Raw genomic sequence first — 27,820 nt, 5'->3', positions numbered from 1 at the left:
TTAGTCAAATATGCAAATATCTTTATACATGGTCAGTATTGCAAATTTTATATATGTAGATTTAAAGAGAAAATGATCTTGAAGAGGGGTTTATTTCTTCACTAGCTTGGTTTGGAGACTGCTGGTTGTACCCCCAAATCTACTCTCCCCTTCTTCATAGTTTTAGCTAGGTACAGGCTGCTTGGCTAGAGACCACATTTCCTAAACTCCTTTGTAAACTAGTGTGGTCATGTGACTAAGTTTCCCCCCAGGGAACGTGAATGGAGAAATATCAATTTCTGCCTCACTTGCTCAAAGGGAAATTGCCTGCCTTGGAATGGTAGCAATCCAATTATGACAACACAGGTAAGGAGGATGGTGAAGGACAAAATGGAGGGTACCTCCATTTTGGAGGGCAGTGAATCACTTCTGGGGTAAGCTGTCCCATCAGCGGGCCACTGTATTTTGGGGTCTCTTTGTTATGGCAGCTTAGCCTTTGCTCTAATATGCTAGGTACTAACTAACCTCTATTAATGAAATATGGAGAGCACTAAAAGACTTAAAATTCGCAAGCTCTGTGAATAAAGTATTTAGAGAGATTTAAATTAAGCAATGGCTTCATCAATACTTATTTGGTTATTATAGACACACCTAGTACCTCGGCCTTATGTTATGGAATGAACACACATGCTCCCTCTAGCACTTCTTGGTCTGGTAGGATAAATGTTTTCTACAAGCTTATAAAAGCACACAGTGTAATAGCAGCTGGGTTTCTTTTGGATGAAGATCATTCTACCCCTCTTGAGTGATTAGAAGGAGAGTTGAAGTGCTGTTGCATGGAGGGAGCGTGACAGCCTAAGGTTATCACCAGGTACCCATCTTATCTGTCAAGATGTCAGGGGCTACTACCTGACATTTCCCTCTGAGTACGCCAGAGGTCAGGAAGATCAGAACCATGACTGATGTCTGCTCTTAATGGAATTTTAAGGGAAAAGTCTGAAAAATGGAAGTAAGCTCACGGTTACCAGCCCACCATGGACTGAGCTGGACTTCTCAGTTGATTGCTCAGAAACTCCTGTTTTTACACATTCAGTCTAGAAGAAATACTAATATCCTCAACAGAACACCAGTAAACACCCATTCATAGCTACAGATAACAAGAACTCAAAAGAACCGTGGTGAGCACCACTGCACACTGGCTTTCAGATGCCCTAAAATAGTCCTGCTTCTGGCAGTGACGGAGTAACAGGAACCAGACTTCCCCTTCGGCTTTAAACAACTGGAAAACTGGATGGAATATATGAAATGACAGTTTTCACACACTGGACAACAGGCAGCACGGGACTGGTCCTGAGAGAAGGGAAACTTATGAAGAAAGCCAGACAACTGTCCCAACGTGCGGCCTAAAGCTGTTTCCTTCTGGGAGGGAGAACCCAAAACGCGAGGTGGTCTCTCTAGGTGGGAGTCACAGGTCATAGCTCAGAGATCCTGGGGGCTAGAATTTGTTGGTCAGGATATCAGGAGTGGGGGGAAATAACGGAGGGAGAATTTCCAAATTTCATGAAAACTTCTAAAAAACAGTAATAAAGAGAAATGCTTAAAAGCAGCCAGAGATGAAAGATAAATCATAGAGGAGTATATATGGGAGTGAAAGCAGACTTCTTGTCAGAAATTAAATGTCCCAAAGGTAAGTGAGGAGGTACATGCAGAGCTCCGTAAGCAACCCTGAGCTGGCCAGGCGGTGCCCACCAGACTTAAAACCAGCTCCCCAAGATGTTCTTCCCCAAGTCTCTATCTCCGTGGCTCTGTTTTCTTCTCCTGGATGACTTTTCTCAACTACGGTTCTTGTGCCTCTTCTGTGTCCTAGGCAAATGATTTTGGTTTCATCCTGTGCTACCAGTTTATCTCACAGAATAGATCTAATACTAACACATTAGCTTCTCTGATGAATATCTACTATTTATGGAGAGACTATGTATACAAGTATTGTGCTGGGCAGTTCAAATAGATTAATCTCCAGAATAATTCTGCAAGGTGGACCATTAATTAGTGTATATAAAGTATTTGAGTGTTTACTTCAGGACGGATTTTGTTCTAAGCATTTACATGTCTTACCTCACTTAAACTGTTTAATTCACCTTTTATAAGGGGAGTTGTATTATCATCACTATTTTATAGGTGAGGAACCTGAGGCAGACGGAAGTGAAGTAACTTACCAAAGACACACAGCTAACAAGTGGTCGAGCTGGGGGGACTGAACCCAGGCAGCCCACTCCAGAGCCTGTGATGTCAATAAAAGGGATGCAGTTGTCTGTTTTGGTAGCAAGCAAGAGATGTGGTTTGCCAAGGTCATGGCTAAGGTGGATAATTATGGCTAAGCCAGGAATCAAACCCACGTCTGACTCCATGGCCCATTATCTTTTCGCTATGACACGCTGTCTCTGAAATTCCTCCACCTTTGGCATGTAGTATTAATCATCTACTTCAACCCCTAATAATCAGTTTAGGCTTTCATGTATTGGGTGATTATTCTAAAATTCATTTGGGGAGGGTGTGGGAGCCACAATTCCTTTTTTATTTTTAATTTAATTTTGTTAGTAGTGTTGGGAGCCAGTATTCTTAACTTCATAAATGCTTTTATGTCTTAGGTTGTAGATCTTCTGTCAACTAGAAATTATCTTTCTTTCCTCTGAATAACAACACAAATAGCTGGCATATATTGCGTTTTCTATGTGCCAGGCACTGTGTTAAATTGTTTATGTAAATTATCTAACTCAATCCTCCCAAAAACCCTATGAGTTAGGTAACTTACTTATCACTCCCATTTCCTAGGTGAGGAGAATGAGGTGTACAGAGGTTAATACCATCAGTATAGTCCACAGAGGAAGAGCTACGACTTGTCCCCGAGCAGTCTAAGGACAGCCGTGTTTTGCGCATGTACTATTTTGGTTCCTTTTGGGTGGAGCTGTATCTTGTGGTGTTCTTGTACCTACATTAACAGTAGCTAGGGTTTACTGAATGTATCATGTCATTTAACCTTTGAGACAATCCCATGAGGTAGGCATATGATCGCACTTTTCAACAGAGGTAAATTCAGTTGAAGTTCAATGACCTGCACCAAACATGGTCTGGCTAGGATGCGAACCCAAGTCTCCTTAACTCAAAAACACATGTTCTCTGTACCATACATATCACGGTTCTCATAAACATTACTCTTCTACCTGTTCCCTGCTCCAATCCACCTTCAAAATTATGGCCAGTTACTTTTCTAAGATGCCAATCTGCTGGGTCACATCCCTGCCACAGAATGACCAACGGCTCCTCAATGTCCACAGGATAAGGGTAAACATGTCATTATAGCGACAGAGGCCCTTTATCACCTGGCTTCAAGACATTTGCCCACTTCACGTCCCTCAACTCCATTTCACACGCCTCTCTCCTTAGAAGAACCTGTTTACCGGCAGTTCTCTAAGTAGGTTCTGTCATTCACGGGCCAGTAGGTACAGTGGTTAGTACAACGAATGGGCTTTGGACTCCAAGAAACAGGAGCCTGAACCTCGGTTTCTACCACTTACTAGTTTTAAGGCCTTGTGTAAGGTACCTTAACCTCTCTGTATGTTTTCTTCTTTTTAAAAACTAATAATAGTACGTTACGGGTATTAAGAGAGATGATGTAAGAACTGAAGGAAACATACACATGGAGGTTGGCACATAACTAATAAGTGCTCAGGAAGTGTTACCATGTAATTATTGTGTATTTATTATATAACTACGTAATTATTACGTATGTAAGTTCCTTCTATTTGTTCTTACTACCAGGAATATGTCTTCCGCATACCCACTTGGTAACACTCCAATCTATCTTTTATTCATCCAAAGACTCTCTTGAAGTGTCAACTCTTCCAGGAAGTTTTCTGAGTGAGGCCCCATCTCTGCTCTATCAGAGTTTACTCTACTTTTCTATATTATAGTACTTATCATACTATTATAAATTTTAGTTTATTTGTGTATCTCAGCTGCTAGAAAGAAAGGGTCAGATAATAAATATTTTAGGCTTGGTGGGCCATATGGTCTACACTGTACTACTCAACTCTGCTACGATGGCACAAAGCAGCCATGGACAATACATAAACAGGTGTTGTTGTATTTCAATAAAACTTTATTTACAAAAACAGGCAGTGGGCCAAATGGGCCCTCGGACTGTAGGTTGCCAACCTCAGGTGCTAGACCATAAGCTGGCTGAGGGTGAAAGCTAGGTCTTTCATCTTTACATCCTTTTCTACAAGTTGGCCCAATAGATAGTTAATGAATTTAATGAATTGGTTAAGTCAATGAAAGGGTTCGAAAGGTCTAAACTGTGCTAATCCTTTATAAACCTCTTTTCAAATTACCTGTTCCTTTATAGCATCTTTCTATGCCCCTCTCTTATCTACCCCCACTGATTGTATTATAGTTAGCTGTTGATGTGGGTATTTGCTGTGTCCTTTGTATCCTTTGGGCCCTGCAATGTGCTGGACATATAGGAGGTACTCAATAAAATGACTACTGATAAAAGAAGTGAATTAAAAATTCTTTCAGGTTTTGCTCATTAGAGAATAAAATAACTGTCTTGGTTAGAGCATGAGCTCTGAACAACAGGGTTGCCAGTTCGGTTCCCATATGGGCCAGTGAGCTGTGCCCTCCACAACTAGATTGAAGACAACAAGCTGCCCGCTGAGCTGCCGGAGGGGAGGCCAGATGGCTCAGTTGGTTAGAGCGCGAGCTCGTAGCAACAAGGTTGCTGGTTCAATTCCCGCATGGGATGGTGGGCTGTGCCCCCTGCAACTAAAGATTGAAAATGGCGACTGGATTTGGAGCTGAGCTGCGCCCTCCACAACTAGATTGAAGAACAACGACTTAGAGCTGATGGGCCCTGGAGAAACACACTGTTCCCCAATATTCCCCAATTAAAAAAAAAAATTAAAAAAAAAAAAAAGATAACTGTCTTGGACCAAGGGGACTCCCTCCCCCTGCAACTCGGACTTACTCTGTAGTTGTGCTGGAACTCTACACAAATATTACATGGAAATACTGAGTATCAGGGGTGCACAGAAGGACAGGGGTCTGGCTGTGGGGAAGCAATGGAGTGACCAGCATCCCTAAGGTGTCCTCAGCATCTGCGCTCATTACCCTTTGTGGCAGTGCCAGGAATGAGAATATGAAGTTTGGCAGGTGCGTTTTTTTCACCTCAATCTGAATAACTACCAAAGTGATGTTTGGTTTTCTGAAATTTTCTTACTATGTATGTTAGACTCCAGGGGGTGGAGAAAAGGAGAGCACAAGAAAGGTTAGTATCAGCGGATGATGCTCAGTCTCATAACAACTCATAACACACAAGACCACTGAGTGAAAACGTAATTGGGCTTTGCTCTTTCCAATATATTAGACTAAGAACTCGTTTCTAAATGTCCTTTTTGTATTGCATGCCACCCAATCCTCTACTAGTCCTCTACTAATACGTTCTACAAATACATCTAAGGAAATCAACAAATAAACTTATATAATTCCAAATGTAGTCGGAATAAGGAAAACTACGAGCTACATGAAGAGGTGTAATTCTCATGGAACTACTAAGATTTGTGTATTGTATCCTCAGCCGAATACAAACTTTATAACTTTCTTCTTCTATTCATGAACATTTAAAAGAAAAAGTCAGTCTGTTCTTTATTTTAATAAGATACTGTTTGGAATACATACCTATTTGGAAGATGATGGCTGCCAAAGCTTGTGCTTCCCCCAGGACCCACAAACAACCGCAGTCCTTCTTCTGCAACGCACATTTAAAATACCGTGGGTACAATTATTAGATTACTGCCAAATAATATTCATATTGTAATACATTCATATTTTACATTTTAAAGAAATAAAAAACTTTAAAAAACTACAAACATGTTTTAAAACAGGCAATTTAAAAGATATCCTAATAGTTATTTTTCATCAGCTTTCCTAAAGCTATTTTTCTTTTCTTTTTTTTTTTAATGAAAAGCTATTTTTCTTAAAACTGAGTCAAGACAGCTCTTCTACAAATTTCCACAAGTGAAATCTAATTATTTCTCTTTACAACCAGTTATATAATGGAGCGAAAGCTATTGTTAACTGCTCTCTATTCACACTAGCATGAGTAATTATACCTTTCAAATTGGTGGTATTTAAATTTTAAGTTTCAGTGAAAATTCTAAGGAGGGAATGAAAAAGATTCTGTTTTTCAGTATCATTTCAAGATCACCACCCAACGTTCCAAATTACAATAGTGACTTGAAGTACTAATGTCCAGCTTTGACAAAGCAAATGTAGCTATCTACACCAGGTACACAAACATGGTAGACACTGACGCATAATTAAAAAATACAATGAAAGCTCTCTTTAAAATTGAACATTTAAAAGTTCATCCTATTCCGAATTTAGTATCTGTTCTTAGAAATAAGCTACAAAGTTATCTTCAGATTTTTATGGGCATGACATTTATTTTACAAATGTGCTACAGTCAGTATCACGAGGTCCTGCTAACCCCTGGGTTATACAAACCTGGGTGACATGCATCTATATATATTAAATTATCACCTACATACCTTCTGCACTGGAATCGAGGCTGAAGTCTTGACTTTGTAATATTTTCTCCACAATGTCATCTGCATCCACTCTGGTGTCATCAACTCGGTTCAGCTGAGATTCTACAGAATCTTGTTTCACTGGGCACCTTTGAAAATAATTAAAAATTTCCCCTCTTTTTTATTATGTTGTGATAACAAAGGTTTTTTTCCTTCTTCCTCATTTAAACTGAGACCAAAAATGATACCTGTTGAGTGTTTCTGAAGCTGTATCTTCTTTATCGGCTGTATCAAGATTTGGTTCAGCTACTTTTTGCTCCACTTCATCACATGGCTCCAGAATACTTTCAGTTCCTGTTGATGTACTTCCCACTGAGGTATTTCTCCTGTGGCAGAACTCAGAGAAGCTAGATGACCGGGAGTGGCACGTGCTATACCCTGTCAGAGAAAATCATTTTGGATATAACACTGATGTCAAACACACTGCAATCATACGTTCTCCTCCCACATCACAGCAATTTCAATAGTGAAATTAAAGCGATAAATGTCTAAGGAATTCAACTTCATTTTTGGCCTCTACCTGATACTTTTTTTAAAATTAAAGTTTATTAGGCTGACAATGGTGAGTAAAGTTACATAGATTTCAGGTGTACAATTCTGTAATACATCATCTATATATCACATTGTGTGTTCACCACCCAGAGTCAGTTCTCCTTCCATCACCATATATTTGATCCCATTTATCCTCATCTACCACTTCCCTTCCCTCTTCCCCTCTGGTAACCACTAAACTATTGTCTATGTCTGAGTTTTTGTTTCTTTGTCTTGTTCCTTTGTTGCTTTCAGTTTTATATCTCACATATTAGTGAAATCATATAGTCCTCGACTTTTTCTATCTGACTTATTTCACTTAGCATAATAATCTCAAGACCCATCCATGTTGTTGCAAATGGCAGTATTTCATCTTTTCTTATGGCAGAATAGTATTCCATTGTATATACCACATCTTCTTTATCAAATTATCTATCGAAAGATAGTACCTGACACTTTTGACTGCTGGCTTGCATAGCTTGATGTTCTAGAATGTCCACAGGCACCAAGTTCATCTGGAACAGAGGCACTCTTTGCTGAGAGATCTGCAATATGTCATAACATAATGTTACTATTATGGCCAACAAGACAATCAATGGTCAACTCGTATTCTAATTTGCGGATTTCCTAAACTTCCAAGTTCATTATTAAGGAAATTAAGTTACAAAGTGAAAGAGATCCCTTTAAGTCAGTACAATGTAAACAAATGTACTGCAAGAAAATAAAAAGCTTAAATATAGTTTACTGAAGAACTACAGTATATATTTTTTTTTTTGAAAAAAATTGCTTTTACTGGAACTCATCTGAACATCAGATGTACCTACTGTTTGTTAGTAAGAACCATTTGTACATCTGGTGCCAAAACCAAAAACAGTGACTGGACATGATGGGAAGAGACACTGGCAACAAAAACCTGATTTTGGAGAGGACAATAAAAGCCAGTCAGATTCAGTGAGGATGTGAAACCTGGTACAACAAATCCTTTTAAAAAATATAAATTCATTATGAAACCTGGAAGGATAATCTGAGAAAGGGAAAGAAAGATAAAAGAAGGCCAACAGGAAGGAGGCAGGAGGAGGGGAAAAGGGAAAAAGAGAAAACAAAGAGGAGATGAGGGGAAGAAGAAAATAGAGGGGCAGCCGGTTAGCTCAGCTGGTTAGAGCGTGGTGCTCCTAACACCAGGGTTGCCGGTTAAATCCCCACATGGGATCCTGTGAGCTGTGCCCTCCACAACTAGATTGAAACAACTATTTGACTTGGAGCTGATGGGTCCTGGAAAAACACAGTTAAAAAATAAATAAAAGTTTAGGGGGAAAAGAAAAGTATCCTCTTTAAAAAGAAAAAGAAAATAGAGCCGAGCACAATAGAGGTGCAGAAGCTGACTTGCCCACTGGCATTCAAGCCTGGCTATGTAACCTCATCAGAAAACAAAGCATGTTGAAACACATGCTCTACCGCCCATCTGTTCGATTTCTAAGAGGTAAATAAAAAAGATCCCTGGGTTGGAGAGGTTGCTTGAAAACCCAACAACAAAAATTAAAACAAAAACCCACCAAATCATACCCTACAGTCTCATTTCCAATGTTCATTGTTTAAAAAAGGAATAAAGCCATCTGACAGCAGGAGAGGAGGAGTGGGCCAGGTAGAAAAGCTAATGGATTTCAGGTAGTCTGAGTCCTTTGGGTGGAGAGAAGGAGGAAGACAGACGTGATGGTCCGTCTCCGGGTTGAGAGAGGGGAAAGAGAAGGGAGAGAGGAGCAGGAGAGGAGTAATTAAAACATGATGTCTAATGTAGTTTACTACGTGAAAAAGAGCCACACGCAGGCTCCCGAGGGCCCACACTGCTCCCTGTGTGGCCATGGTGACACTAGCTCCTGGCCTGGTCCCCATTCCTTCACAGGTCAGTGCGGGGCCCTGCAGGTGTTGCTGCTGCTGTGCGGCTGTGGCTTATCTTCGGCGAATGTGTTGGAGCAATTTTTTGGAGGGGAGGGTAGGCGGACAGGCCGTATGACGGGAAAGAACACCGGAACGCCTCATTTCAAATAAAAAAGAAAACAGCAGTCTGAACACAGTTGTTTGTTTTGGTTCAGTACAAACAGCATAAAAAGTCCTTGCTTTGATGGTCAAGAAAACACCCAACTCTGAAGAGGGCCTGGCGTGGTGGCCCTCTCGCCGGAGGCAGAGAGCACAGTGTTAGGTAGGGCAGGCCTTCTTCCTTTTTTTTTTAGAATAACCTTTTCCTTTTTTTTTTTAAGCAATGCCCCCACTTCCAAGTAGGGCCAGTAAAGATTACACAAAAACTGGCACACTCATCAGATGGAATCCAGGTGCACTGAATGAGGATTTAAAAGCTTTCAGAGGGAAAAGTAGAACAAAAAGAAAGAAGAGTCTCCTAGCATTTTCCCCAAAGGTTTCCGTCTCGTGCCACACACACTCTCCAGAAGACTGCCACAGATCCAACGCACATTAGGTTCTTGGCTTTGTTGTGGAGAGAATCCACAACTTCACTCCCGTTCTGAATTGTTTCCAGAGCAGCTTCGTAAGTTTTATCTACTGGGGGTTCATAAAAAGTAACCAGGACACCTTCCCCCTAGCCCAAGACCCCATGAACTTCTTATCAAGAATCATCTGTGATAATTTCTTTTCCACATCGGCCTTGGAAAGTTTGATGAGGTTTGATATGTGTTTGATCTGTACTTGGGAAAAAGGCTCAGTGACTTGGATCGGATTCTGTTCCAGGAAGTTACTACACAACTCGGCCAAGTGTGTTCCGATGGTTGGGTCATCCCGTAGCTCTGCCCGGTAATCTGTCAGGGCCTTTTCAAAATCTGCCAGTGTCTGTTCTTGCTAGTCTGGGCCACACATCTTAATGCTTCTGTCTGCCTCCCACATACTGAAGTGCAAGCCTCCTGTTCACCAAAGCTTGGGCATCTTCTGGGGTGCCAGGCATGATTTTGCACCGTAACATGTACTTCAGAGACATGTACTTCAGAGATGGCTTTGGGGCTATCGATGGAGTCACAACCCTCAAATACCTCATGGAAATGTGAGGATGCAGTTTTCCAACCCTCTCTGCTGCATGGGTAATACCTGAGTGCATACCCAAGGTGGCCTGCAATTTGGGGGGGCAGCAGATGGTATTTGCTGTGGTTCGCTCAGAGATAAGGCGGCGTGGACTTTCTGCAAGTTGCTCAGGGCATGGTATGTTTTACTTTCTAAAAGCTGTATTTCCACCAAAAGGGCTTTGTCATCTTTTTCAACTCCTGCAGCAGCTGAGAACCCAAATGCAATGCTTCCTGGTACCTTTTGGTATCAAAGTACAAAGACACCAGACTTATTTCCAAAGCTTGGTGTAAGAAAGTTCTTTTCTCTGATTTGTCCCATTGAATGCACTCTAAACACAACCCGACCTGCTGCCCTGTAGCTGCTTCCATATTAAGAAACAGATGGAGAAGAGATCGGATAAGACGAGCTGCTTTAGCCTTGCTGACGGAAGGCTCATACGTACTTCAGGAGTCCTCCAAGCTGTGCAGCCTGTCCAGTCTTCACCAGGAGAGACCCTAGTTCCCGGATGCTCTGTGCTTGGACCTGCACTGCTTCCTCACCTCCCTCCGGAATGTCACGCTTCACCACGGATGCATGCAGGATGTCGAAGGAGGCCTCCCGGTGGTGCTCAGTACAGATGGGGCTCCCTGGACTCCCACACGGCCAATGCCACCACCTTGCTGCTCTCACAGCGTCCCCTACTGTGGCTGCTGACGCCAGACTTGTAGTACTTTCTTTCAATAAGATTTAACAGCACTCTATCTGAAAACTATTTCAGCTTTTATTGTTTGGTATTTCTAATAAAAATGAGTCAGGTGTATTCTTATAAATTCTCACAGAATTGTCAGGTTTTTTGAGGAAATCTTGCTCTCAAAAAATCGATGATGACAGCAGTAAACTAAAGAGTACTTTGTTACTTTAACATTAGTGTTGCTAGTGCTAGGCTGTAATTTGGCCAAATATCTGTGGTTTAAGTCAACACAACATGGAATACAGCACTGAGAGCAAAGATTCTTAAGAAATTGATTATAGTATTTAGTTTCAAAGTAAATGTATTTAAAAGAAAGCAGTGTCAAAGTCATTTCTAGCAGTTCCCTGATAATGTGCACATTCCGGATGACAGTTATGTATTTCCAGAACCAGGCTTCTTCCAAAGAATGCAGAACTGTGACCATTTTCATTAGGGTGAAATATTTGGAAACGAATTGTTTTTCATTTAGAAAACCACCTGAGTAACAGCAATTATGGCAGCAGTGTATAAATGATACTGAATGCAATTGGACAAACAAAGTCTGAACTCAAAGACTTGGTTCATATCAAGAATTATACAGGACTAACTCTGTACTCCCATGGTTGGCTCAGATCTTAATTTATCCATTTATCCATTGGTTTACAAAATTTATTCATTAGTAAATATTTATTAACCTCTTACCAAGTCAGGTGCCCAATACCATAAACAGGGGGTACAAAATAAGTAAGACAAAAAATATATGCTCAGAGTTTAGAAGTAGAAGCAGTTATAATACAATGTGGCAAATACTAAAATACGTACAAGCACCAAAAAGAAGCTACTATGATAGAGCTCCAAAAGACAAGTTCATTGAACACGACCTGATAATGGGGGAAATACCCCACAGAAGAGGTTAACTCCAGGTCTTTAACAATATCTAGGAATTCCTCAGCTAGATTAACTGGGGAAAAGCACAGAGAACAACATGGCTTGTTTGTAGAATAGGAAATCGTCTGATAAAACTGGCCAATAGGGTAGTGGTGTAGATTGAAGGGAAAAGAGAGGTGAGCAGGTGCCTGCTAATGAAGGACCTTCTGTGAGTTTAAAGAAGGAAAGAATTCAGTGGCTTTAAGCAAGGGTGTGACATGATGAGATACACATTTTGGGAAGATCACGTTGGCAACAGGAGAAACGGGGTGAGGGTTTTCATAACAATCCAGCTCAGAGGGAGAGACGTGTAGCAGGCACAAATGACAGGACTCAGTCACTAAGTAGAAGCGTGTGCCAGGATAACTGAGATAGAAAATACAAGAGGAAGAGTTAGGAAGACATGTGCTGGATATGTGCAACTGACACACCTGAGGACACCCATTCACTGAATATTCATTGAATTTCTACTGTGGCCTGGGCATTATGCTGGAGACACAGAGAGACAAATAAGACCTGATCATGAAGAATGAGCTGAGGAGAAAAAGATAAACAGATGGATGTCAGTATGAGATGTGACATGAAGTGGACCTTTCCAAAAAGCATTTGGAAATATGTGCCTGGAGTTCAGGAAGGAGGTGTGGAGGCAACACAACTGTGTAAATGGAAAGTATTTAACTCATATTGACATGATCACATGTACATTTATGTGACAGTTAACTCCAGGAAGACAGATGACATTGTCCAGGGAGAGTGAGCAAAGGGACAGGCCTGTGAAACATCCACGTTTAAGAGGAACGTGAAAGAAGATGAAGCTAGGAGCCAGACTGCATAGGTGTTTAGGAATAAATGGGCAGTATATTCTTTCTGGAAATTTGGCTATAAAAAGTGTGAGGAAGAGGGAGGGGAAAGAGAGCAATAACCCACAGAAGAGCAGTAGCCAGAGAAAGACGTGGGGCTAAGTAATGAGTTATTGTGGGTTTTTGTTTTTTCTTTTCCAATATGAGGAAAATTTCAGAATATTTACATACTAAAGAGAACAATCTAATGAAAGGTTAAAAGTACAGGAAGGATCCACTGATCCTAACCCTGCAGTATCCTGTTTTTACGTGTGGGGAGTAGAAGCATACAGTGGTGGGGTGTGTCACTGCAACATTTCGCTTTTAAACAGTCAGAACAAACATAACACTTGGACAGAACGAAGCATTGGCTTAACCAAAAACTGCATAATCAAAACTCTGCTGATACTCATTGGTCCACTTCAAGTCATGTATCTATAGAATTTTAAATCTGGGAGGGAATAATGGGAAACTTTTAGGACATCAAGTGGCACTGTTTCTCACAAATTCAAACAAACAAACGAACAATAAACTACACATCCATACCTGCTATTCCAAGATGGATTTTGAGAGTCTCTCCACCTTTTCTATCTTCTTCCAGAGATTCAGATTCACCAGCAATTGGTATAGACATTGATGTAGAAGGAGGCCTGTAAATACACATTTCTAAGGATCAGAAATTTGGTACATGGGTGAATCTGAAAGTTAGAAATATTGTTAGATTGGTTGTGTAGTCAGTACACAACCTTGGTAAGGTGCCTGTAATGCTACCTCTTTGAGGGGGAAAGGTAATAAATATCAACGAATAATGTATGAGCATCCTCAAAACTTGAATGAAATTCACAGCGGGAGTTTTTTATACAACAAAAAATGTGAGACTAGAAAGGGAGTCAGTGTGTTCCCAGAACTAACAGTGGAGGGTGCTTCAACTGTCAGCTCTACGCTCAGACCAAGCAGGGAGGCGTCTGAGAGGGGGAGGGGGCAGCTCCAAGCCCCCCTGCATCTGAAGTTGGAAGGGAATGCCTCCTGCCTCAGTGCCTATGTTCTCTCGTTGGCGTCACTAACTTCTTAAATACCGTCCATGGTTTTCTCGTCTACTTTCTTCTCTGTAAATGGTTCATTTGCCCCAGGGAGAGTCTATAAAGAAACTCAGTTGTTTAGATTTGCGTTTGGGGCTGGATTCTCTAGAAGTAGGTGATGGAAGTAGGCTTCTATCTTCATGTGGAAGCTGTGAAAAAGGGTGGGGCAAGTTTCTAATAGAAATCTTTTTGTTTTTAAATAAAACATCCCTAACCTTTTGAGCTTGATCTTCCTGGGGAAAACCACATTTTCCTAGAGACTATTCCTCAGAGACCTGAGATAAAATAGGAAGATGATCAAAGGAATCATGAAGCTGATTCAGGTCCTTGAGGATATAGACATTTAAGATTGCCATTAAACCTATTTAATTTCTTTATATCCCAGGATCTTCTAATTTCCAAAATTCCATGTCCTATCGAGAAATTTTCAAGTATTTGTCCTGCAAGTAAATCAAAGTCACATATCCCCAACTAAACTTATCTTCTTTCTCCAATCTGCTTTCTTCTTGTATTCCTCGTCTCTGTGAGTGCTGCCACAATCCACGAAGTCACCAAAACTAGAACCCTAGATATTGCCTGTCTCCTTCCTACTCCCATTTCTCCACATCCAATTTCCAAACTCCACAGATTCTCACCTAATATTTTTCCTATTTACCATCTCTCCTCTGCCTCCACTAATTAGTTTGGCCTTTGTACCTTTTCCTGGATGACTACAAGCGTCTCTTAGCTACGTAGTCTGCCTACCTCCATTCTATGCTACTGTCGCTGTGGTCTTTCTGAAATGTGCATATGAACACGTTCCTCTCTGATTTTAATACTTCACTAGCTCCTTAGAGATAAAGCTCAAACTCCTTAGAATGGTACTATCAGGCCCTTTGTAGTCTGGCCTAGACCTACCTCTTCAAATATCAAAAGCTATATTTTTAAATACAGTAAGTCCTCACTTAACATTGTTGATAGGTTCTGTGACTTTAAGACAAATAAGGTACAAACAAGACCGGTTTTACCCTAAGCTAATTGATATAAACAAGAGGTAAGTTCCTGTGGTATCTCATAAATGTTATAATGAAACAATGTTATTTGAGGACCTGCTGTAATATAAAACAGCTTGGTGAAAAAACCTGCATTCAATGTATAAGAAAGACTAACATTAAATACACCTACAAAGAATGGAGTCGATAGTCACAGTTATTAATCACTGATGGTGGCCCATGCCTGCCTGACCCAATTCTTATCATTTCAATGGCAGCTCCTCTGGTTTTCCTTTGACAGATGGCCTGATTACAGCGTCTCTGTCCCTCCACCTCTTAGAGCCGTTTTCCGACCCTTCAGACCTCCCAGCCTGAGGCCTCTTCCCTTTCTCCTTCTCTATCAGTCTCCCTCTGGCTCCGCTCTTTCCTGTCCGGCCTGACTCCGCAGTCAGGACACTCTTAGCAAAATCTTCAGTTTGGCAGCACTTGTCTGCAGTCTCAGAAAACCTGAACTCCAGCCCTTGATAATTTCAGCCATCTGCAACACTAACTGCTCTAATATTGGGGCAACTAAGCATGATGGAGAAAATTCATCAACCATGGGGATTGATATTAAGGCAAATTTAGAATCTAAAATGTTAGCTGTGCCTTGGCAGCGCTCCTAAGTCTCCCTAAACAACTCAGTCGTGTTGCATAAATAATCATCGAGTGCCTATCACGTGCCAGCTTTTATTCTATTACCCCTTTTGTTCTGGAAATGGTTTCATATCCCTTACAGAAATTGTTGAATGTAGCTCAATTAAAGAACAAAAGAGATGAGATTATTTTAATTTCACAGTAATGTTAACAGTATATGAAAAAGGACCTTCTAAAATGACCACACCACCTACTTGGTATTCTGTAAATATTCCATGCCCTGTAACTATGCCATAAACTTGTGTAAGCTGCTTTCTCTTTCTGGAATGTCTCTCTCCGCCTCCCCTGCTTACTACTTTCCTATTTATCTTTTCAAACTTAGCTCAGTGTCACCCCCTCAGTGAAGACTTTCCTGGCTTTCATGGAAAAGTAGATGGGACTCCGTCCTCTCTGCCTCAGTAACATCATATGCTGTGTGTCTGTTTCCCACATAAGCAGTGAATCCTTCAGGGCAGCGTTGATCTTACTCATTCTGGTGAATGTGTGCACATGGCAGCTATCAGTGCACAGGTATGAATGAATGAGCGCATCCTGGGACCAGGACAAACCAGCTCTTTAACTTCTGAGCCTCAGTGTCCTCACTTACAGGTACCGTTACTACTCACATCACACAGTTGTTTCAAGAATCAAATTGGGAAACTGTAATATTCATTTAATCATGCTGACAAATGGTCATTTCCTTTCTTCTAGAATATAAATGCTCCACAGCTATTCAAGGGGTCACATCATCCCTAGATCTGCTTTATCACCAAATTACCAAATGCCAGTATAGTATATAATTTTTCTCTCAAAATATTCTTTTGCTTTATCAGCACTAGTGGTTGCCTTTCTTGTCAGAGTCAGTTTCATTCTTTTACAAGAGTTGGTGGATATTTGATGAGTTGTGGAGAACTATAAAACAGAGTTGGAGGTACTAGGTGGTTAGAGGTTGACTTACTGGCTGTTCTTCATAAAATACTGGCCTCATAGTATAAACTTTGCTTCAGAAAAATTATATAGTCTTTGCCACAGATCTTCTGCTCATAAAATACCAAAACTAGGATTTAATCTGAGAATGCTAAGGATTGGCTTTACCAATAGTTTCTCTAGTAGGTTTTTTAAAAATTTTATATCATGAAAAATTTAAAGACAGACAAAGGCAGAGAAAATGGAATGAACTTCTCCAGCAGTTATTTAAATCTGTGTCTTACAGACAAATACGCAGTCAAGTCACTCTAATGCTCTGTGCCTTAGTTTCCTCATCTGTAAAATGAGGACTTGGATTATACCAACACTTGCTGAACTGACTTCATGAAGTTCCATCAGGGACTTCAGGGGGGTACACACATTTTTGCCTCTCATTAGAAAAATGTCATATACTGGGATTATAATACATTTGAGCCAAAAACAATCTTATGACTAAATATTATGAAAAAAAAAATCACCAAACTGAACAACTTCCAACATCCTTTTCAGCTCTAAAGTACTGTGATTTACGTATTTATATACACTGAAATATAAGTTGATAAAAATAATTTACTTTTTTCTATTCAATCCATATTTAGTATGTACAAGTGAATGGACGTTTTAAGAGTTGCCCTTTTTCCACTGACAGATGCATAATTTCAGATATTCAAAGAAAAGAGAAAACAAATATTGGGGGTTTGATTCTCCGGAGAAATACTTTCATATATCTTGGGCTGAGGTAAGGTCTATTTATTCTAACAAGTTATAAAAGTCTTTTTCTATAAATATAAACTCAGAATTACATTTGTGGAGATAATACAGAACATAAAGTGATCTATTTTTGAGCTTTTCAGTATTTAAATTTCACAAGTAAAGAGATAAAACAGCAGAGGAAGGGCTAGTAAGGTACTATTTGTTCATAAAAAGTTCATGAGAAGAAATGATAAATTCTTTTTCTTGTACTAAGTTTTACTGCTCATTTTCTCATTTCACCCAAAACTGATTCCACCAGAAAAACATACTGTCACCCAAGAAATAAAAAATAGTATATCAAAAACTGTTTAGTCCCAAGACAGCAGGAAATAAAGAAGTCAGAAAATTATGGTTTGAGAGAAGACAGTACAGGAAGGCTAAGTTGGAGGAAAATGCATAGTTTTAATCAATAAAAGATTTGTATTAAAGTATGTATTTTCATGTTTACAAAACAGTACGTGACTAGAGAACTACAGAGATGTTGCTGTTAAAAACATGAAGTTGATGCATAGGGAAGTAATGTTTTCTTTACTTTTCTAAATACATTTTTCTCAGATATTTAAATAAGATCTAATTAACTTTCATGTTTAATTATTAAGTGTCTTCAACTGCTGACAGGCAATCCTACTGCTTTCTTCCATTCAGTTCACTCGCTCACTCTCTGAGAAGCCTTTTACACATCTTTTCCTCTTTCTTCAAACCACCACCTCCATCTTTCATCTTATTTTTTTTTAAACTTTTGTTTATTTTAAGCGTGTTTTTCCAGGACCCATCCATCCCACTCAAGTAGCTGTTTCAATCCAGTTGTGGAGGGCGCAGCTCACAGTGGCCCATGTGGCCCATGTGGGAATCGAACTGGCGCCCTTGTTAAGAGCACCGCGCTCTAACCAACGGAGCTAACGGGCCGCACCAGAGAGCCTTACTCTTTAATGACCACCTTGTTTCCTATTTCACTAAGAAACCAGCACCAATTTTAAAATAACGCCTACATGCTTCCGCATCTCATATACATGCATCTGTAGCCATATTCTCTACCTTCATCCCTCAACGATCCAAGGACACTGTTCTAGCAATTGTCCCCTTTCTCTTCTGCACCACATTTCCCCTTCTCTACTGGACCATTCACATCAGTATACAGATACAGTAGTGCTCCCTTACCTGTGAGGGATATGTGCCAAGATCCCCAGGGATGCCTGAAACCATGGATATACTGTATTTTTGACTACACATACATACCTATGATAACTGAGATTAGGCACTGTATGAGATTAACAACAATAACTAATAATAAAATGGAATAATTATAACAATAAAATCAGGGTTACTTGAACACAAGCACTGTGCTACCGTGACAGTCGATCGGATAGCCGAGAGGGCTACTAAGTGACTAACGGTGAGGAGCATATACAGCGCAGATGTGCTGGACAAAGGGATGATTCACATGGACAGAGCGGGAAGGTGAGAGATTCCATCACGCTACTCAGAACAGTGTGCAATTGAAAACTTAGGAATTGTTCATTTCTAAAATTTTCCATTTACTATTTGTGGCCCACAGATGACTGCGGATAACTGAAACTGCAGAAAGCGAAACTGTGGATAAGGGAGGAAACCATTGTACTCAACTGTCCAATTTTTCTCCTCCAAAATCCTCCTTAACCCACTCCAATAAAGCTGTAGTCTAAGCATTCCACCAAAGTATTTGTCAAAGTCACCAACGGTGTCTATACTGCAAAATCCAAAGGTCAACCCTCAGTCCCCACTTTCCGTGACCACTTCAGTAGTGTATGACAGTCTATTACTCCCTCCTTTTTGAAACACGTTCTTCACTTGGTTTTCAGGACAGTATTCTCTTTTGGTTCTTCCTCCTACCTCACTGATTGTTCAACCCCTAACATGCTGGAGTGTCCCACACCTCAGTCTGGTTATTTTTTTTTTTGTTTGTTTTTTAATTTATACTCACTACCACTAGGTCATTTAATTGTATCTCATGGCTTTAACTAGTATCTATGTGCTGATGATGTCACGATTTTCAAGCAAGTACGTATTTCCAGTCGGGGCTCCCCACTGAACGCTGTAGTTGTATATCTAACTGACTGCTTGATATGCCCGGATAGATGTTGAATAGGAATCTCAAACTTCATACGATCAACACCCAAGCTCCCAACCTCTTCCTCTTGGAGGCTCTCTCATTTCAATACATGGAAAAACCATTCTTCTAGTTACTCAGGCCCAATCAAACAGCTGCCTAACTTATCTACCAACTTCTGCCCTTGCTTCCTTTGTCACGCTCCCAGACTGTCCCCTAGCTAGCAGTCACAGTCAGGTAATTTCATTCCTCGGCTCTAAACCCTTCAGTACCTTTTTATCTCACTCACATTATGAGTGGCCTCTGAGACTATCATAACGGCCTACAAACGCTTCACCAGCTGGTCTCATCTCCTATCACTCTCCTCCCTCATTCACTGTTCTAGACACACTGGTCTCCTGGCAGTCACTTGAGTGTGTCAAACACACTCCTCCCCCAAGGCTTTTGCCTTTGTTACCTCTACCTCAAATGCTCTTTCCCCAAATATCTGCATGGCCTGCTTCCCACCTCCTTCAGGTCTCTGCTCAAATATCAGCTTTACCAGGGAGACTTCTCTGACTGCTCCATAACAAACAGCAGCACTTCCTCCACCACGGACCTCCTACCCTGCTTGATTTTTCTCCAAAGCACTCACTGCCACCTTTATATTATACATTTACTTGTTAGTTTGTTGTTTGTTTTCAAATATAAGCTCCAAGATATCAGGGACCGTGTCTATCATTTTCCCCCCTGCTGTTTCTGTTGTGTCTGGAACAGGGCCTAGACATGGGAAGGTACTTTATAGGTATTTGTTGAAGAAAATTTGTCCACAAAGGTCAAATTAAAAATTTTAATGTGTATAATTTTACCCAAAACCTGAAGGTGGCAAAAGACATATAGCTAAAATTATTGAGTGTGGAGAGCTCGTCTGGTAATAGGTAACAGTAACTTCTGTGAGGGTCAGGTCAGTTCCCTAGGAAAGGAACCATCCCTTCACTGGTATTGACCTGTAAACACTAAAATATGAATGTAAAAATTTAAACCCATAAATCACTATTATACTTTCAGATAAATAACACATTTACTGAGCATCAACTTACGTTTTAAAACAGGGGTCACCAGACATCAGCTGCATACTGATCAAAACCTAAACATAAGAAAAAGAAATTCTGTGATTATAAAAGATCTCTTGAGAGGAGAAGCCATGTTCTACTAACCTATGCATCCTCCAGAGCACCTAGCCCAGTATTTCCTACTTGGAGAGCATTAAATAAAATGATTGCTAAATTGGATTATATCCGATACTAAATTGCTGCTTTATGCAGACACAGACTAAAAATCATTTTTAACATTCAAAACTTTGGCATTGCAAAAACCAGAGTAGAGAAGAAGGAAACAAAAAGCAGGTGCTTCAGCAGTACCAAGCCTGTGGGTGTGTGCTGTGTTTGTCTAGTTTGTGTCTTTCCTCCCAGCAGTGCTCAAGTGTTTGGAAGATTTCGCTCCAACTTGTCCTGTCGTCGCTTTGAGGGGTGCCTGCTGGTGGTGGTCTATAAGAGTAGAATGCTTCCTGCCTTTGCGCCAGCTTTAAATCAGAATTCAAAGCTTTGCTAATGTTTTCTGAAATGCTGCTGTTTGCTAGTTGCTGAGTGCCTTTTAAGAATCAGCCATTGGATCTTACTGTGTTCTTCTGGGAATAATAATGATAATGGTAATATCAACAACATTCATGATTTGAGAACTTATTATGTGCCAGGCAGAAGCTAAGTGTTTTATATAAATTATTTAATTTAATCTTCAAAACTCCTATTAGAGATCGATACTTCCATTTTAAGCCCGGGAAATTAAGCAATATTTTCAAGATCAGGTCGCTAGTAAAGGGCAGAGCTGAAATCTGAACCCAGGACTGCATAATACTAAAACTCATGATCTCAATGAAGAACAGTGTATTATATATATATACTGTTGTATACATATATATACACACTAATGGCTGATATGTATTCTACATTCTCATTTTATTCTTATCCCCAGTACGACCACTACTACTCTTTTTCTCTTTAAATGCTGAAAATACCAAATGTGTGACCTACACCTGCTGTGCTGGTTTCCTCATCACCTCTTCTTTCATAGAACTCTACAACCTGGTTTCCAATTTCATCAAAACGGCACTCTTAACTATCTTGAAAGTTTCAGGGAGGAGATGGAGATGGCACATACAGCTTTTAAGAAATTGTGTAGGGAAGTAGAATTAAGAAATGCGACAGTGGTTGGAGCCGAGAAGTTGCCTGAGCTGTTGCTTTATATGTTAATGAGGATGGTTCATTAAAGGGAGAAATGATTAGGAGAGGGGAATATCTAAGGGGCAAAGCTCTTGATAGACAAGCTTTGGATTCTAGAACCTCAGAGTACGATTAACTTCTGACAGGAAGAGGGACACTTCATTCATCGTTAAGAGCAGGCAAAAAGGACAAGAGGGCTGGAGAGACAGGAAGACTTGTAAATTCTGTAATGGAAAGATGAGAGAATTAGAGCTTAATGGCTTCTATTTTCTCAATAAAGCATAAAGCAAGACCATTAGCTGAGAGCACGACTGGAGTGTGGCGATATGAGGAGAAAGAAGGTATGAAACAGAATTTCAAGGAAACAGGGCAAGGGAGTAGAGTACGATTGGTGGCGGTGGTGGGCATGACTTTAGAAATGCCAGCTAGGCTTGGCGGTGTGATCTTCTGCAGCAATGTCCGACAACTAGGATGCAGACTTAGAGAGGAGAGTTGAGTTTGACTGAGGTTAGGGATTATCCAGGGGAGGGATTCTTCAGGGGAAGGCAATGGAGGGAGACAGGGACAAAGGAGCAAGGAGTACTTTGAAAGTTATGATAATCATGGATCATGGAATCTAAGCTGGATAAAGAGGAAAGCGAAAGCAAGAGGAGGCTGAGAGAGTGAGACAGTGATAACGTTCAGGATAGCTAAGTGAGTAGTAGACCAAGAGGGCTGGAAACAGAAGAGGTAGTAGCAGGAGACAGGAATACTTTAAATCGAAAATTTGGAGTTGGTAAAGTTTCTAGTGGCAAGAAAGTCCAGAGTGTGACCATGGGCATAGGAATTGAGATGAAGAAAAGGAAAAGGTGGCTGGAGATACGTAGTTTAAAAAACTGGAGGCGTTAGGCACATGTAAGATTAGCCAGAGTGAGAGACTATACAGAGAAGACAGTCCAGAAGGATAGCTCACCCACACAGATGCTGAAGCCACCAAATATGATGACAGACGGGATAGAGAGAAAAACTGTGAGCTAGGAGCTAAGTCATCAATGAGTAGGAGAAAGAAGGTAATTAAGCGGCCAAAAGATCACGGAGATCAGAAGGGGGAGAGAAGGACTGCGGAAAGGTATGATCTATAAAAGAATACGGTTTTTGTAGGACAAAGTGGGAGAAATGGGGAGCCAGGAGGAGACTACTCCATGAGCTGGCCGGAAGGAATGTGGGGGTCTGAAATGTCAAAGTAATTTCAATTTCTAATAAAAACACCATAATAAAGAGAAGGATTATCTATCTTCTTATATAAGAAGTATGAAGGAACTGAATTCAGTGGCTTGTTCAGGATCAGTCTAAGAATGAACAGCGTCGTCTGCTCCTTGTGAGTCTGATGTTTTGACAGCATGGTAACATGAGAAGATGGCTGACCAGGTGGCAGAAGGTCTGCATTCTGGTCTCAGCTCTGCCACCCACTACTTTAGTGAGACCCTTAACCTTCTGAGTCTCAGCTTCTTCTACAAAATGGAGACAATCTATGCCCACCTATCCAACCCCATCTACTTCACACAGGTATATGCAGTGCTTTGGAAATTTTTCATCTATATAGAGATGACCATAAAACCATAAAATTAACAAGATGTGCACAGAAGTTTATACCATGTTATTTTTCTAACTTTCTCCTTATCTTCTTTCACCACCTACCTCTCCACCCCAGCTACATCCCTTTCTTTACAGCTGCTAAATTTGTGCAAGGAATGGACTGGCTATAATAACCACTTCATGCATTTTCACATCTTCAGGGCTAAATATTTACTGAAAATAAAGTTTGAAAACTGTAGGTATGGGGTAATTCTTTGCTCCACTCTCTGACCATCCAGTTTTTATTCAGAATTATTTTTCTTATCATTAGATAACTTACCGTCATGGGTGACCTAACTGAAATACAGCAAAAGGTTTATCCAGTGAGTTTTACGAGGTGCAAGACACTTTACAAACATTTTCTCAACGGGCCTTATTTAATGCTCCCACCAACTCTCTGAAGTGTATATTCTGTCTGTGGCCATCAAAACGCGTGGCCCCCGATGGTACTGGGAAACGAAGGGCAGACGTCCAAAGTTGAGTTCCACCTATCCCTTCACTAGTGACAAGAGAACCCAGTGACTTCTCTGTGGCCACCACAGCTGCTTTGGAAATGACCTTTCGGGAGCTATAAACATTTTAAGCTACCCATTCATCATGCTCCTTCCTCCCAACGAGCCCTTGTGCTGCAGTGGTTGTGTGCACTGTTGCCTGAATGGTCATAGCACCAGAGAGAAACACCTTGGGATCAAGACGGTGAATATTTGCTTCTGTGATTTGGGTATTTTTTTCCCCTACATGATGAGTATTTCAATGGTGAGGTCAGCTTGTGATCTGAGTATTGATTTCCATCTTGCCCTTGAGAGTATATACCTATGCTTATTTAAAATGCAGAGAATTTAATTTGTTGACATGTAAACCTTGAAACGTGCTTACTTTAAGAATAGAATTATCCTGTCTTGTATTTTTGGTATCATAGCCTTCCAGTAAACAGCGACGAGTGGTATTTCCTGATCCAGCAAACTCTGCCAGGTTTAGATCTGCAAAGCCCAGCTATGAAAAGAAAAATAATTATATTAATAGAATATCTACTAGGCTTCTCTCATATTCTACTTAAAATAAACATTCAACCCATGCTCTAGACAAGCTACCTCAAACTACAGTCATTTGTGACTTCTGCCATCTTAACAATATCTGTTTTGTTATCTACTTAATGTGTCTTTAAATTGGCTCCCTTTTGGTAAAAATATTTATTACCTATTCTACTCTTGTCTTAAGCACTACAGTCTTTGAAATCACAGATGTTATGTGCCAAATATATACATGTTTTTCTTGTACACAGTAAAATATGTAACTGTTGAAGTTAATCATGTCAAACAACTAAAATCATTGCAAGTAACAGTGGTCCTCACACCATCCTGTGGGAAATACGAGCAGATCCATCATGAGCACTTGCATATCCATATAGAAAACTAATCAGACTTCCCTCTCCCTAATCTGGTTCTGGCTCTGTTCTCAGTTAACCAGTGGCGACTGCAGACAGTTGCAGGTTATTAAGTTATCCACACAAGAACTCAAATGCTTTAGGCGCATTACACACTTTCTTTGGTATAAGCCCCTTCTCCTTCAGCATCTTCCATAACCTTGTGTTGCTGATCATCCTTGAGCCGACTCTCTTTAGGGACCCTTCCACCTTTCCTCCCTTCCTCGAAGCTGTGCCCACACTGACCCTCTCTGCTGCTATCCAGAAGTTCAGCTCAGACCTGTCCCTGCCTCATGCCACTACCCAGGTTTGGTCTCTGTTTTATGCAGCTACCAAACATTGCCCTTCGGTCTTTCCCCTGATGTTGCTTAGCCCTATTTCTTCTTTCCAAGTGGTACAACAAGTCAACCCCATTATAACTTTTTTTTTTTAAACACATGACTAAGTGTATAGGGAATCTTTTGCTAACAACAACAAAAAAATGTTTTGAGTTTGCGATTATCTCCCTGAATACATAATAAAAAGCAGTGATCATTTCAGACACTGCTGTGATTTTAAGTTGCCTGCTTTAAGATTTTAAAACACACACTGGGCACATATGAATGGCATTCGAGATGAAGATTTTAATTGCCAGCTGGAGCATTATTTTAGTAGCTTTCAACTAGTACACAAAAAATGAAGGACTAGAACTTAAGAGACTAGTTGAAGGGCCACAAGCCCCAAATGCAATAGGTCGGAACACAGCAAGCCACAGGTAACACCTACCTAATTCACTTGCCTCCTGTAGGGGTCCAACAGATCAGCCAAAAAGCCTGGGCATGCCCAGGACAAAGCTGCATCCAAATGAGCATGTGAAGACTCACGTGCCTACGTGACCACAGAGCATCCACATGCCCTAGTTCATACATTCTCTTTTCTCTATAACCTCATTACCTCCTTCACATCTGTACTCTGATGAGGCCTTGCTTCCTATTTCACTCAGAAGATAAGAGCAATCAAAGAGCACTTAACTTTCATAAGCTCTCATTGCCAGCCACATCTACTCACTTCCCTGCATCTGTGCCCACATACCTGCCTTCCCGCTGACTGTAAGTGAACTGGCTGTGCGCCCATCTGAGGCCAACCGCTCTCCTCCTGCCTACTCACGTTCATGGCTCCAGGAATCCTTCCCTCGCTTTCGCATTCTACAACGTCCCTTCTCCACTGGATCATTCCCATCAGCACACAAACGTGCTGGATTTTCTCCGTCTTAATGAACAAAAGAAAACGGAGCCTCACCTCGCCTCTGTCCCCAGTCTGTTGAACTGGTTTGCTGCTCCCCTTTATCGCACGACTCCTTGAAGGAGTTCTGTGTGGACTGGCTCTGACCCCTCTGTCCTTCGCACCTCCTCAACTTTCTCTCCCCATCCTTATTTACTCTTCTAGCCACAGCGTCTGTTTCCTGTTTCCGGTTTCCGTGGACGTGCCGAGCTCACCTCAAGGCCTTTAACAATTACTGTGTTTGTTTTTTTACCAGATGGAGTCTCTCTTACATCTTCTTGTCGCTTTCTTCCTCACTCCATTCAGGTCTATGTTCCAATGTCATCTCTCTAAAGGGGCTTTTGCTGACCCTTCCTGCTTCCCCTACCCTGCAGTGGCCTCCCTTATCCCTTATCTGCTTTATTTTTCTCCTTAGTAGTTATCATCACGTCATGTACACACGCATTTCATTTTTATTTAGTTCATTGTCTGCCCCCCTGCTTCAACCCTCCATTAGAATGTAAGCTCTATAAAGGCAGGGATTTTTATCTGTTTTGTTTACCGCTGCATCTTCAATACTTAGAATAGTGCCAGGAACAATGCCTGGCACATGGTAGGCAGTTCATACATGTTTGTTGAATAAAAAACAGCCCATCGGCTTACCATCCACTGTTGGGATGCTGGTATTACAGTGTCACTAAGCATAATGCAAGTAAAAAAAAAAAGAATCCGGTCAGTCCCTGTTCAGAAAGGATTAAAAGGTGGGGTATGCCAATGTGGTGTTTCAGGCCAGGCTGAGGGTCTGAGCACTGTTTATGTGCCAGGTCCTGTTCTAGACACTGGAATATAGTGATGAACAGGACAGGTAAGGGCTGTCTTGTTACATTCTAGTGATGTATCAGAGCCCATATTTCCTTACGATTTTGTCTTTGGATTCACTGATATAACTGTCTCATTAACATGGTATCTGTGGACAATGTTACTTCATTTGCCAAATAACTTAGAGCATCTATGTTCCAGGTAATGTTAGGCATTAGGAATGAAATCATTCCTATTCTCAAGGAGCTCACAGTTTGCTAAGGGAAAACAGAAAACAAATTCCTATAAAAAAGTGTAAGTGCTGTCACAGAGGAAGACAAACTGCAAGAAAGAGGGGAAAAGAAAATTTCTCAGTGGGGAGGGATGACTAAGCTGAGTTTGAATGATAGATGAGTTGACAGGACAAGAGGAGGGAGGAGTGTAACACACACAAGGCAGGGAAAACATCAAGTCACAAGGCGCATTCCAGGAAGTTTACGAGGGCAGTATGTCTGAAGCACAAGGATGAGTGAGTGTGTGCACGTGTGTACGTGTGTGCGTGTGCACGTGTAGACAGATGATCTGCAAACCAAGATGGGTCTAATATACTGGGTTAAAGACTTTTCACTTCATTTCCCTTTACAGGTAATAGATAGCTGCTGAAGGACTAAAAGTGAGGGAATGATATGATCACATTTGAACTTTAAAACCATCACTCTGGCAATTATATAGAGGAAGGCCTGGAAGGAGATAACAGAGGCAGAAAACAAAAGATAGGGGCCAATGTTGGCTTTAAATGAGAATTAATGAAGGTATAACCTAAGGCAGTGGACTTGGGAATGGAGAGAAGGGATGGTTTCAAGAGCTTTCTGGAAGGGAGAAACCAAGAGGATTTGCCAATGATAGCAGACCCTGTTGTTTGCTTATCCCACCATTCAATGCCCTCATACTCCTAGCTAGCGGAGCTCTGATTTTATTCATGTCCACTTTTAGCTCATCCATGTACATAAGGAAAGTTAACTAAACCTCTAGCTCATTGTTAAATCGTCTAAGCCAGGGGTGTCCAAACTTTTTTCAACAGTTTTCACCAAGGGCCTTATGCGGTCAAATACACAAACAGCCGGGCCACTCACTTGAGGTGAAGTACATATTGCCTCACCTGGTTTATTTAAGTAAACTAAATATATTTTTGGAATTTGCTGCGGGCCAATTAACAATGGATTGCGGACCGCAGTTTGGACACCCCTGGTCTAAGCTAAC

At 40.8% G+C, this 27,820-nt stretch overlaps 1 protein-coding gene across 1 annotated transcript in view; it reads right to left on the bottom strand.

Moving 5' to 3' along the window:
• The window catches only part of EEIG2 (EEIG family member 2), a 66,444-nt gene that overhangs the window by 4,385 nt on the left and 34,239 nt on the right, over positions 1–27,820 (bottom strand). Inside the window, exons 4-10 of the mRNA XM_033093831.1 lie at positions 23,977–24,093; positions 20,308–20,354; positions 13,245–13,348; positions 7,607–7,702; positions 6,815–7,004; positions 6,588–6,715; positions 5,716–5,785 (exon numbers count right to left, since the gene is read on the bottom strand). Coding sequence (XP_032949722.1) covers positions 5,716–5,785; positions 6,588–6,715; positions 6,815–7,004; positions 7,607–7,702; positions 13,245–13,348; positions 20,308–20,354; positions 23,977–24,093 — 752 coding nt within the window. The remainder of the gene's footprint in view (positions 1–5,715; positions 5,786–6,587; positions 6,716–6,814; positions 7,005–7,606; positions 7,703–13,244; positions 13,349–20,307; positions 20,355–23,976; positions 24,094–27,820) is intronic.

The sequence above is a fragment of the Rhinolophus ferrumequinum genome, chromosome 22 (assembly GCF_004115265.2).
Source record: "Rhinolophus ferrumequinum isolate MPI-CBG mRhiFer1 chromosome 22, mRhiFer1_v1.p, whole genome shotgun sequence".
Classification (NCBI taxonomy): domain Eukaryota; kingdom Metazoa; phylum Chordata; class Mammalia; order Chiroptera; family Rhinolophidae; genus Rhinolophus; species Rhinolophus ferrumequinum.
The sequence above is the reverse complement of the archived record's forward strand: the minus strand, read 5'-3'. Positions and strand labels throughout refer to the sequence as shown.